This window comes from Electrona antarctica (assembly GCF_951216825.1).
Source record: "Electrona antarctica genome assembly, chromosome: 19".
Taxonomy (NCBI): domain Eukaryota; kingdom Metazoa; phylum Chordata; class Actinopteri; order Myctophiformes; family Myctophidae; genus Electrona; species Electrona antarctica.
This window is the reverse complement of record NC_136800.1, coordinates 25266531-25280588: the sequence shown is the minus strand read 5'-3', so window position 1 is coordinate 25280588 and position 14058 is coordinate 25266531. Positions and strand designations below refer to the sequence as shown.

The 14058-nt window shown below is 43.8% G+C and overlaps 1 protein-coding gene across 4 annotated transcripts in view; it reads left to right on the top strand.

Moving 5' to 3' along the window:
* Positions 1-2474: 2474 nt before the first annotated feature.
* Positions 2475-14058, top strand: part of LOC306943968 (centrosome and spindle pole-associated protein 1-like) — a 36121-nt gene continuing 24537 nt past the window's right edge. For 2 of the 4 annotated variants that reach the window (XM_079530548.1, XM_079530551.1), the window contains exons 1-7: positions 2475-2671; positions 5246-5347; positions 6742-6796; positions 8897-9000; positions 9346-9408; positions 10771-10898; positions 13675-13769. In XM_079530548.1, coding sequence (XP_079386674.1) covers positions 5246-5347; positions 6742-6796; positions 8897-9000; positions 9346-9408; positions 10771-10898; positions 13675-13769 — 547 coding nt within the window. In that variant the 5' untranslated portion in view covers positions 2475-2671. Of the gene's footprint in view, positions 2672-3432; positions 3525-4294; positions 4326-5245; positions 5348-6741; positions 6797-8896; positions 9001-9345; positions 9409-10770; positions 10899-13674; positions 13770-14058 lie in introns of all 4 variants that reach the window. The other 2 variants (XM_079530549.1, XM_079530550.1) reach the window with 2 other exon arrangements.

The window sequence follows — 14058 nt, the reverse complement described above, 5'->3', positions numbered from 1 at the left end:
AAGAATGGTGGTCCCTTATTGGCCAAGGGTTCCCACTGACATACATATGCCGATTTGCTCAGACACATATGACCTGAATTCTTCATTCGTTTGTGTTCAGACAACAAAAACATTAAACACTATAGCTGTTTATAGGGCTAGCACCCCTCAAAAATGGACAAAAGTGACATGGAGGAGGAAGGAAGGTAATGAAAATAAAAAGAGGGGCGCTCTTATAATTAGCTGAGCACATTCCGTGCTCATACAGGGACAGACAGACAGACAGACAGACAGACAGACAGACAGACAGACAGACAAAGCTGTGCAGGGCCCTGTTGCGAAGGCTTTTACTTAGAGCTCCATATATGGGGATAACCTATAGTCCCATATATGGAGACAACGTTGATATCCAGCGCTGACATCAGATTAATGTAGAAACCCCAAAGATGGATATACACAGTGGTGATATCATCGTGACACTAGACTTGCACGCATGCGGTATCTCCAACGATCCCAAATCCTCAGAATCTACAGCACTTAAGCAAGACACAAGATCAAGAACATGTCAACACATACGAATCAAGGTGTCTGGCTTTACAACCCAGATACCCTGAATAGCTTCTATTACCTTTGGCACGAGTCGTCTAGATGAGACAGAATATCTGGCTAATGGCTAAGCAACTCGTAGAGCATTGAAGTAGAGGTTTCTACATCCCGGTTAAGTTCGTATCGAACACCACTGTAGCGAGTCCTAACTAAATAACCAGCACTGGTTCGAGCTATTTAATAGGCCCCCTCAAAAAGGTCTGGACGTTTCAGCCCTCAGACCACTACCAGCACTGATTTGATGTTGTCCATGTTGGCTTTAAATAGGAATCCTGCCTATTAGGTGTAACATTAGAGGTTGTAACCAATTAGACTGATGAAGGTACCCTAACACTGAAAACGGCCATAGCCATCATCACAAATGTGATGAGGTCAGCAAGTGGCTATGGCCGAATTTAGTTTTCATGCAAAACTAATGCTTGGAATGGATTCAGAAACATGAAAACCCCATACTGTAGTTTCACATGTCACATGTTACTTAAAGCATAATGAAATTTAGAAATGTCTGGCATAGGTTGTTGTTAATTGTGGTCATATGGATTTTGCCGCTGTGGCGTCCCCGAAGGTCGCCGTCTTGGGCGCCCTAGCTGAATCATTAGAGCCTGCTCTGGGCCCGAGTGGAATAGTAAGAGAGTGGCGACACCCTTTGATCTTGCTGCAATAAAGCGGGTGCCTAGGCTATATTTCCAAACATTGGAACTATCCATAAAGTAATAAAAGGATAGAGACTGAACCGGAGTGACATCCCCGCCCCCCTGCTATTCATTTCAGTGGAAGTTGCGTTTTGAAGCATCCGGAAGAACGGTCTACTTCCGCATTTTTTCGATTTGGACACCAAAATTTGGTGTCCAAAATGTGCAAACGAGCGCTCAATGTTAAAGCCCAGATGCACAGGGTTTCCTCGTCATAAATCCACGGGTCCGCCTGCAGTCCCCGCTCTTACCACTAGGGCCGAGCGCTTCAACATCGGAGAGCCTCCCTGGGGGCTTGGGGGAAGAACTATCCCATTGAGATAATGAGCACTTCCGCATTCCATTGTTACAATGGGAGTCTGATTGATTGATTGATTGATTGATTGATTGATTGATTGATTGATTGATTGATAAATGTATTAACAGTACATTTCAAGCACAACTCAATACAAAACTGTTAACTGTGGACGACACCATAAAGTATTACACTTTGTAGAAACGTACAAATATACTCTTCTATAGGCCATAGCTAAAAACAGGAAATCATCATAGGAGGTAAAAAGGGAAAAAACAAACATAGTGAGGGAAAAAGGGGTGGGTGGGGGATTCAGGTTTTACGGGTAGGGGGCCAGTTTCGAATTGCAGCTGTCCGTAGGTGCCATTTGAGAGCAGTTTTGAAGGAGTCAATGGATTCGCATGTCTTAATGAGCGAAAATAATTTAGTCCCTTGTTTGTGCCGAATCTGGGTTGCACATGGTTTGTTGAGCTCCCTCTGGTGTTATGGGTGTGGACTTTGTTGACATTAAGGAAATATTTATACAGGTAGGCTACATGGGTGATATATATTGGTGCTGTATCGAATCTTGTGGCCATTCCAGTTTGTCAAAATGGGCAAGGGTGAGGTGGGTTCGAGGAGAGAAGGGCCTTTGAGGTGTTGTGGTACCAAGAGGTGCATGCAGTCATAGAAACCTTGTACTATAGGGATCTCTCGGCTCTGGGCTATACTACATCTGTGCAACATTTTGCGCTTTTAGACGAATTAGAGCGAAACTCAGTGAACTATGGTCTTGACTCTGAATTTCGAATGCCAGAAATATCATCCGGAGCAGCAGGTGTCGGTAGTGACTCGAGCCATAACGTTGGATGCCAACAATCCTGAATGAATATTGAATGCACGAAGAAGAAGCACAACCCAAACGAAACAACATCATCACAGTTCAAACAGGGCGACAGCAACAGTTCTTAGCTAAACATGCTAAATATAAGCAAAACAAATAAAAAATATATAAATATACTAAACTAAATGTACCAATCGTAGTGTTCCATGTTTAATTTAATTGCGTCCAGAGCAACAGTAGTATAGGTGCTGTTTGAAGCTATATAGCGGGCTAACGGTAAGTTGACAGAGTTGTCACTGTTAATGAATGGATGCTAACATGATGCTAACTTCACAGCAGAGCTAATGCCAAGTTAAATGAGCTTGTAAATTTAATTCATGAATACATCTCATGAGTCATGAGGGTGACGCTGGCCGGAAAAAAAACGAACAGATGTTTTTAGACTTGCTCTTAAATTTAGTACAATACCAGGGAGTTTATGACTGTCAACCACCACTCCCTAAATAATGAAATCTAAGATTCTATTTTCAATATAAGTGATAGACAGATCTAGCCTAAGATTTAGACTCTCGTAGATGTATTTATCTATTGAGAGTGACTCTTAGGCTAAGACAGATCACCTGTGAAGTTTGTGTGCTATTATGTACTATGTACAGATGTATGTACAGATGATTTGGAATGTGTTTCTGTGTGCTCAGAGTGAGATGACAATAAAACATAAATACATTAGCCATAGAATGACTGTGATATTACATAGGCCTACAGTTCATGTAATATAAACAATCCCATGCTCTCTTATTGAGCGGGCTCATCGCAGTGGTGGCATAAAAGATGTATAGCTCTGTGTGTTTACACAATAATGCATTTGTGTGACTTGGGAGCAGTTGTCCTATAGTTTCATATACATTGGAAAGTTGTTTTATAAAATGTCTCTTTTAGCTTCACATTACGGATCAAAACTGCCCCCACCCTAGGGACTTTTAAATACATGCAAAGTTAATTCTAAATTATGCTACCCACTGACTTACATTGTACAGCAAAACAGCTCTTTGGAGGCTCTCTTTTAGCTTGTAAACGGACACGACAAAGCTGACAGTTGACCCCACCTCTGGTGTTACATCATAGAAAGGTAACTAACTACACAACCCAAACCTCTACCAAAGTGTCCTCCTTTGCCCTTTAACTCATTTAGGACAGGAACCCCTTTTGGGGTTATACCTTTCAAGACGGGAACCCATTTTGGGTTGTTGTACAATATAGAGCAACATAATGTTTTTGTCGTTTTTGAATAAATATTTGACGTTTTTCAGAAAATGTCTGAAAACGTCCGAAAACATTTTTAGAATCGGTTGTGTGTGTGGAGACCAGGGGAATCCGAGTGCTTAAAACAGAGCATTGTGATGGCCCTCAAGTCTCGACGGGTGTTGTTCCGATGTGATTTCTGCCCAGTGCTCTGAATGTCAAAGTCAAGAAATTCAATCAAGTGAAGGATCAACAGTGAAAAATTTCAATCAAGCGAAGGATTAATGTAAATTGTAAAATGATGTCGCTATGAACGCTTGGCCGCCACAAGCCAGTTATCCCTGTGGTAACTTTTGTGCTGTAGTGACTGAATGACAGTGTGACCGAGTTCTTGTTTTCCTAGTCTAGTCTTCTTATTGTCTTGTCTTATGTTTTTCTCTTTCTTTTCTTGTTCTTCGGACTGTGCCCTGGGCCAGTGTAACAACGGGATGGGAGGAGGGGTGCACTACAAATCCCTTACCTAACCTAACATTGACTACATTGTACACACACACACACACACACACACACACACACACACTTACCCACTTTCAATTTCAATCTTTTTCTTCTTTTCTGCCACAACTTTCAAATGGATATGAAACTGTATGACGATAGATGACCCCAAATCACAGTAAATCATTCTTGGGTGAGTACACACACAGCAGCACTACAAGTTACAATGCCACGGCGATGACTCCCTAACTGGAGGGCACGAGTGTGTTTTAGGGCTTTGAGTGATCTATGTCCTTATTTGGATCGTGAGATCCATGTGATTTCGTAGTTTTTATTTAAAAAAGATCATGTTGTTGATCAGAAGTGTTTTGTGTTGGGGCACGGTGGCACAGTCGGTAGGGCTGTCGCCTCACAGCTAGAAGGTCCTGGGCTCGATTCCCACTGGGGACACTGTGGGCGCTGGGGTGTGTTCTCTCCTCTGCATCATCAGTGCCCATACCCGAGGCGGGGTTGGCGAAAGGGCATTTATGTGTGGAGTTTGCATGTTCTCCCCATGTCCTCTAGGGCAGGGTTTCTCAACATGTGGGTCCCCTCGGGGGCTCGCCAAATTATTTTGGGGGGTCCCCAAATTTGACAGTACACATAGTATATACTTTCTCTAATATTAAGGTTATTTTTGCAGTCAGTTTGTATTGGTGGTTGGGAGGGGGGGCGGGCGGGGCGGGGAGGGGGTCGCGAGACATGGCCAAAGCATTTCCGGGGGTCCCCGCCAAAAACGCCCCTGCTCTAGGGTAGGTACCCTCACAAAAAACATGCAGTAATCCTGGTCTCTAAACTACCTCCCCCTGGCCAGCTGGGGTGCTTGATGGAGGGGAAAGGAACTTGGTGTTCCTTCCATGCGCTATGTCCGGCCGGGGAAACTCCCCCCTGTCAGGTGAAAAGAAGCAGCTTGGACTCCTCATGCATAGAAGGAAGCATGACGTCAGTCCGCTGCCCCCCCAGGTTGGCAGAGGAAGTGTAGCGCCCAGGATTACATTAGATAATTGACACTGGGTGAAAAAATGGGTTGCAAAATCGTGGGATAAATTATAAAAGATTTGTGTTGTGTTGCAGATGGACGAGAATCTAGAGCATTTCATCAGAGATCAGAAGATGAAGTTGGCTCAGGAGAGAGTCAGCATGCAACAGCAAGACCCTCCGTACATGGAGATGAGGGTACTGACTTCACCTCCTTCTCAGTTCTCACCTTAAATAACTGACTCCCACTTTAATATGTATTAGACCAGTGTTTCCCAACCTTTTTTGTCCCAGGGCACACTTTTCATAGCCTAAAAACCTCAGGGCACACCTAGATATACGGTGTATAGGCCTATCTATATACATATACATACATATGTGTATGTATGTGTATATAATATATACAGTATATATATATATATATATATATATATATATATATATTAATCATTCAATATTTTTAACTAAAGTTCATGGTTCCAAAAAATTAACTATTTTAGTTATTTTTCGTTCTCTTTTTTGAATTATTATTATTACCACAGTACCACAGCCCATAGCCATATAGAACCTCAGACTTTATTGAATAAAAAAACGTTGGGGGATTTAATAATAAAAAAATAATTCCTTCAAAAAAAATACATTTTGGAGAAAAAATTGCTCATATGCAATGTGAAATGCCACCTAATTCTTTCCTTTCCTTGTCTTTATTATGGGCCAACTTGTGAAAGCTGCATGCTTTTATTGTGAAGGGTCTCAGTTCTCACAGCCTGCATATTTCCACGTGCTGAAAATAGCTGATCGACAAGCTCACAACGCGTTGCGTCCGCAACGCGTTGTGAGCTTGTAAATCAGCCATTTTCAGCATGGAACACGTGTACGACGAAGAATAAATCAGGCATCACTGCGCTTCTGTGGAGGGAGAGAGAGATATATTGTGTTGGCCGAACGAGGCGATCATGTATGGACACTTGGACAGCTATTTTTCGTGGCACATTATGTTTAATCACAACAACGTCACGTTTACTTTACCTCCTCAGTGTTTGGGTCGGGACATGTAGGACTGTATGTGTCTGCTGTCTACGTGCATATGCACGAAATGTAGCGTCTTCTGGATGCATCTCTTTTGCATTAACATTTCAATGGCCGAGGGTCGTAGAGTCTATTGTTCCGTCGTTATCGCACGTCTAATGGTTAGACGTGTGACAACAACAACGACGCAACAATAGGAAGCCTGCAGCCCAGTAGCTATAATATTGCTTTCGGGGAGGGTTAGTGTTATTTTCGGTCAAATCAGGCGGCACACCTGGACACATCAAACGGCACAGTAAAGTGCCGCGGCACACAGGTTGGGAAACACTGGGTCGGGACTTATTTGTGGGGTCCCCCCCCATAAATAAAAACAAAATAAAATAACAAAATATAATAAGATCAAGTTTGGGTCCCGGTTTAAACGGCAATACAAAAAGAAATTAATAGCATGAAAATAGCAGCGTTTGGAGGGCAATATATATTTGTAATGCATACTAAAGTGAGTTGTGTATAATGTGCAGTATAAGTATAGTTATACAAACTTGTTTGTGTGTGTGAGACAGAGAGGTCATGAACCCACCATGAAAGAGAACATTCCTCCTCCAGCACAGCAAAAAGGTAATAAACACGGTTTAATACTGCATAGCAGTGGGCTTGGTTTTTTGGACCCACTGAAAAATCGGCCATACATTTTTCCCATAGAGATTTACAAAAATATTGAAAATTATTTTAAGCCTAGAATCAAGCCATCCAGGATCCTGGTACTTCATGACCATAACACCAGAAAAAAGAAAACCGCTACACAAAGGGTATTTATTAAATGTAGTGATTCACCAGGATGGCTTGATTCTAGGCTTAAAATAATTGATACTGATATTTTTGTAAATCTCTGGGAAAATGAATGGCTGATTTTTCAGTGGGTCCAGAAAACCACGCCCACTGCTATGCTCTATATGTCAATGTTAATGTTATATGAATGATGTCACTATTGTGTTTGGCAAATTGTATTAATTTTAGCATTCTTTGTTTTATGTATTTGTAAAGTTTTAAATGTTGACTCCATAGACATAGCATAGTAATAGTATAGTTAAAAAGGACATAATGTTAATAAGAAAAAAATAATCACTAATGTTCATTTCTGTCTACTCACCCTCTCTGTCTCAGAGAAGGGCTGTGAACAGTTCAGGAACCTGCCTACTAGTGACACCATCGGTAGGCAGGTTTGGTAACTTCAAACAAGATTTCAAGCTTTCATAACGCAAGAGCAATAGAGTACCAAAGTCCTGACGTCACTTGCTCATCCCCTGGGTTGCGGAAGTAATTTATCTGTGGAGAGTAACATTGGATCATCTTAGATTAGAATTGTCTCATATAAGAATTGTGGTCCCAAAATTAACAAAATGTCTCTTCAATATTTTCGTGGAGATGGCTCTGTATCCTTTACGATAGGCTGACTGTTTCTGGCGAAGACTTTAATAATTCGGAGGCAGTAACATTAGCCTTTTCTGGCCTTCAGTTCATTCTTCATATCCATGAGTGAAAACTCCGGGATCATTTGTTTATTTTTGGAACACAGTTCTCATTTAAATCCGGGTCTTCTCCTATGGGAATTCAGAATCGGGGGAAGGGAGGGGGGGGGGGGTGTAACGTGACCCTGGTAGGATGTGTAAATTACGTCATACTTCGATGCTCTATACTGTAGCTTCTATTTCAGCATGCTAACTTTCCAGGAAGAAGAATTTTCGCTTGGAATCCCCATCGATTGATGTCACTGGCTGACTGGTAGGCATGTTTCTGAACTGTCCACAGCCCACGATGAGACACTGGAGTGAGTAGACAGAAATGGTGCCTTCGTATAATGATCATTAGTGAGGAGGACCAAGGTTGAAAATGAATGAGGCGCTCCTTAAATAATTCCATGCCACGGGACGCCTTCGGACGCCTTTCCCGTGACGCCCTCGTTGCCACGTGACGCCTATGGACGCCTTTTATTTTTAATATTCCTTTTTTTTTTTTTTTTATCCATATTTTGAAAATTCCTCTAATCTGGTGTGCAGGTGATGACATTCACATGACATGCACAATAGAATTTCAATTTCTTTCTTTTTTTATAATGGGCTTTGGTTGGCAACGAGGGCCAAAACTGGTGTCCACCAGGTGACACTGAATGAGTTTTAAGTATACGTACATCTATCTAACATCTAATTAGGCCTGTCACAATTATTACATAATCGCCTAATCACAATTATTTGAGATAATCACAATTATTTTTTGCATAATCGTCAATCGTTTCCATGTTGATAAATGTCCATACACTTTCAAACAGTTTTCAAAAATAGCAGAAATAGCAAATCTACAAGCTTACAACACGTAACTTTTGAGGTGTTGTAATCTGGTTGTAGATCAACTATTTCCGCATTTTGTTTTAAAAGACAGTTAACCCATTTTGACCTGAGATCAGATTCTAAAAATGTCTTCTACATCCTGACAGTTTTCTGAAAAAGCTATGTTTCTATGTCAGTCGTTGTGACATAGAAACACTGCTCACACTGACAAGTGTGAGCTTGTAGATCTGCTATTTTTCAATAGCTAAAGCATAACACCAAAAGGGGTTATCACCACCTTATATTTGTAATCGTGACAGCCCTACTGTACATTTATGTAAAAGCATGCAGAAGTGTGTTGCATGAACAGTCTAAAGAACTGTTTGTTGTCCAGATAACGGCAGCAACGTGAGTCTCCCTCTGGGAGTAGAGTACGACCAGAAGAAACAGAGATTGCAACATGAGCTCAGGATGGACTACAGACGGCACATGGCCCAGGTAATACATACATATTTGTGAATCTGTTTCAGCGTTGTTTAACCCAGCCGTTCTCAAACCTTCTCGCATGTCACATTGTGAGCTTGTAGATCAGCTATTTTGGGTGAATGTTTTCCCCACACAGAATAGGGATTCTAGGGGTTTGTATGACTAGGCTGCATTTATTATTTGTCACTTAACCATTATTTTATATTTTGGCTACCGGAAATACATATAATTCCTTGACATGAAAAGGTTTGAGAACCACTGACATATAACCACGTTTTTCAGTTTAACAGTTTGGATTTAGAAGACATTTGCAGAATCGGCCTCAGATCTTAAACCAAAACACTTGTTGAATTGCAGAGGAGCAACATTGATCCTGCAGGGGGAGCCAGTCTCACACTGAGCCAAAGAGCAGAGGTCAAGGTAGGATCAATTAATAACTAAAGTACATTTACTTAAGTACTCTACTTAAGTATCATTTTGAGGTATTTGTACTTTACTTGAGTATTTCCAAATTCCAATACCTTTACTTCTACTCCACTACATCTCAGAGGGAAATATTGTACTTTTACTCCACTACAATTATTTGTTCATTTGAAAACTTGTGAAACGGGTCATAGCTATTCTTCATTAGGTAGGTAGGTAGGTAGGTAGGTACTTTAATCATTCCGGAGGTGAAATTAACGTGTTACAGCAGCTCTCATAGAGACATACGTATTGATCAAATTAATATACTGAACTCTTCAGGCCCACAAGAGATCTTATTAGTAAACGATACGACATGATACGTTGCCGTGTAGATTTTTTTTGGTCACAGCCCTAGTCCACCCCAACCAGAAATGCCCAGCAGTAGCAGACTAGCAGTACAGTACCTCGGGTCCTGAGTGCGTTTGTCATACCCGAGTAGATCTGTGAAGAGAAGACCTGTATTCGATGCTGCTAATTAGGAGAGAAACACATGAATGTTGTGTGACTTGTGTGATGATTAGGCTGACCTAGGATCAGATTATAGCAGCGCAAAATAAAGGAAAAATGGTTGAGCTGTGCTTGCATACCAGGCTGACAGTTGGCTGAGTTCAGCGACTGGTAGTGTGATCATGAGTATCTTCTTCATCGAGGTGAAAATGGAAAGTAATTTCCTGTTATTGTAGACTGCTGTGTAGATGCTAGATTCCATTAACTTGTAACCTTGGCGAGTAATAGATCGAATACCAGTCATTTTGGGGGTGATATCTTCATATAACATCAACCAGCAATAGAATCGTGTAGAAAACATAATTGTATTTTATTTATTTATAAGGCCTTGTGTGGTAAGCTTCCTTTATACCTATCCTCGATTTTAGATCCAAAAGTCACTGGACATTCAATGATTCAACACGTTCACAGGCACAGAAAAGCCATTCCACATGTAACAGTGAACAGGGAAAGACTGCCTTAATTTACTATGCTAGTCCACACAAATGGAACAAACTTCAGGACTCTCTGAAACTGGTTCGATTGGTCTCCATAGAGACATTTAGGGTGCTTCTTGAGGACACACTGCATAGTGACTGCACCCATTTCATGTAACACAACATTTATTTGCATCTGTGACGTTGTACTGTGGTTCAAATGTTTATTGTTTTTTTCCATTATATGTATTGTGCTTTTATCTGATCAGGGCGTCCTTGAAAAAGAGGGCTTTCTCTCAACGGGCTTCCCTGAATAAATAAAGGGAAAAAGAAAGAAATAAAGAAACACAATAGAAACAAACCCAATATAATTACGTGATAAACGCTCCTCCAGGAGATGTCCCCTCGCCCCCCCTCCAGACGAGACGCCTCCACCCTGACGGAGAGACCAGAGGAAGATGAGGAGGAGGAGGAGCTGTGGAGAGACAGGAGAGCTCACAGACCTCCTCAACGCTCCACAAGGTAGAGGATAAACATCCCTATGCTCCTATAGAGGATAGTTTATGGTTTGAGTTGGGGCTGGGCAATTCATTGCATTTCTTCTATAATCTAACTATAAATGCACCAAGCCTCTGTGTGTACGTCTGTAATCCACGTAACGAGAACCGTTCACCCCACCGACTTCAAATTCAACACACGTTCCACCCCACCACGGGGTGCAGTGCCCGGTGTCAAATTTGGTCGAGAACCGCCCCAAAAAGGCCTCTGCCCGGGCTCTAGACAAGGCCCCTGCCCCCAACGAGCACCGCTGTAGAGGCTCCAACGGGCACCGCTGTAGAGGCTCCAACGAGCACCGCTGTAGAGGCTCCAACGAGCACCGCTGTAGAGGCTCCAACGAGCACCGCTGTAGAGGCTCCAACGAGCACCACTGTAGAGGCTCCAACGGGCATCGGGCACCACTGTAGAGGCTCCAACGGGCATCGGGCACCACTGTAGAGGCTCCAACGGGCACCGGGCACCGCTGTAGAGGCTCCAACGGGCACCGCTGTAGAGGCTCCAACGAGCACCGCTGTAGAGGCTCCAACGGGCACCGCTGTAGAGGCTCCAACGAGCACCGCTGTAGAGGCTCCAACGGGCACCGCTGTAGAGGCTCCAACGGGCACCGCTGTAGAGGCTCCAACGGACACCGCTGTAGAGGCTCCAACGGGCACCGCTGTAGAGGCTCCAACGGGCACCGCTGTAGAGGCTCCAACGGACACCGCTGTAGAGGCTCCAACGGGCACCGCTGTAGAGGCTCCAACGAGCACCGCTGTAGAGGCTCCAACGGGCACCGCTGTAGAGGCTCCAACGGACACCGCTGTAGAGGCTCCAACGGGCACCGCTGTAGAGGCTCCAACGGGCACCGCTGTAGAGGCTCCAACGGGCACCGCTGTAGAGGCTCCAACGGGCACCGCTGTAGAGGCTCCAACGGGCACCGCTGTAGAGGCTCCAACGGGCACCGCTGTAGAGGCTCCAACAGGCACCACTGTAGAGGCTCCAACGGACACCACTGTAGAGGCTCCAACGAGCACCGCTGTAGAGGCTCCAACGAGCACCGCTGTAGAGGCTCCAACGGGCACCACTGTAGAGGCTCCAACGGACACCACTGTAGAGGCTCCAACGAGCACCGCTGTAGAGGCTCCAACGAGCACCGCTGTAGAGGCTCCAACGGGCACCGCTGTAGAGGCTCCAACGAGCACCGCTGTAGAGGCTACAACAGGCACCGCTGTAGAGGCTCCAACGAGCACCGCTGTAGAGGCTACAACAGGCACCGCTGTAGAGGCTCCAACGAGCACCGCTGTAGAGGCTACAACAGGCACCGCTGTAGAGGCTCCAACGAGCACCGCTGTAGAGGCTACAACAGGCACCGCTGTAGAGGCTCCAACGAGCACCGCTGTAGAGGCTCCAACGAGCACCGCTGTAGAGGCTCCAACGGGCACCGCTGTAGAGGCTCCAACGAGCACCGCTGTAGAGGCTCCAACGAGCACCGCTGTAGAGGCTCCAACGGGCACCACTGTAGAGGCTCCAACGGGCACCGCTGTAGAGGCTCCAACGGGCACCGCTGTAGAGGCTCCAACGGGCACCGCTGTAGAGGCTCCAACGGGCACCGCTGTAGAGGCTCCAACGGGCACCGCTGTAGAGGCTCCAACGGGCACCGCTGTAGAGGCTCCAACGGGCACCGCTGTAGAGGCTCCAACGGGCACCACTGTAGAGGCTCCAACGGGCATCGGGCACCGCTGTAGAGGCTCCAGCGGCACCGCTGTAGAGGCTCCAACGGGCACCGCTCTAGTAGACTAAATTGATTGGATTAACCCATTAACTCATATCCCGATAAGGATGTGTTTTAGGTGTTTTTCATGAAAGCCCAGAGCTCCAAGGATGTGTTTTATGTGTTTTAAAATTTCAATTAATTCAGAAAGAGTTTGCTCTATACTACTACCTGCGATCAGCATCTCTGTTGCTAGGAGATCAAACGGACTTCAATGGTAGCCGAAATCTTAAAACCCTTATATCTCGGATTCTTTTCCCAGATTGCGTGTATGATCAAAACGTTGATGTTCACGGCTCATAAGAAAAGTGTCACTGGTCGCGACCAGAGAATCCTTTAGCTATTCGCTAACTTCCGGTTCAAGACCAGGGGTATTTTTGCCCATTGAATAAGGCACAGGTGCTGAAAGGACATTATGGCAGTTCACTTTGGCTATTCAAAAATGGCAGATCTTCAAGCACGCACGCGCTCGTTTTTCAGAAAACTGTTAGGATTTAGAAGAGATTTATTGAGTCGACCTCATGGGGTTATCCACTGCTTCTCTCATAAAACGCGTTCTATGGAAACATCTTCTAAATACACAACTATCTGCTTCATGGAGCTAGGCCAATTATTACATAATCGCCTAATCACAATCATTTTAGATAATCGCAATTATTTTTACAAAATCGTTTCCATGCTGAAAAATGTCCATACATTTGCAAACATTTTTCAAAAGCTTACAGACATGTTGTAAGCAATGTAGATCAACTATTTCCTCGATTTTGTACATTTTTTGGAAAGATTTTGCCTAAAGCCTAAAAGGCTTCGTAATTTTTGAGTGACAATTAAACGTCAACTTAAATGTGTAATCGTGACAGACCTACCTGGACCTAGAACACAGATGGACTGCAACAACAACACACAATGAAAACCTATGATAAACACAACACACCTTCAATGATCACACAGCATCTAATTAACTTTATCTCTTCTCTCTTCTTCCATCAGAGACCATCCTGAAGTGGGCGGGGCCAAAGCAGGAAGGAGATCCAGCGCGTTGACCAATAAGGACGAGGCAGAGTTCACCACTGGACTTCTGATTGGTTAGACATTAAATAAATCCTAAAATCCTATTATGCGTACTTATAATTGTACAATGATCAATATTATACAAACATACATAACCATGTAGAGGTGGTGTGCACACGTGTGTGTGCCCATGCGTGCCCTCTCCAACAGTGTTTGTGCAAAAGAGTGTGCTCTTCCATATATATGACCAGATTTGACGGAGAGCCTGCCATCGCGCAAACTCCAGCTTTTCACCAGAGGAGAAAAACTTTATTTTTTATTTTTTTTTATCTAAAATTAGTTAATGGCACAGGCAGACTCTTC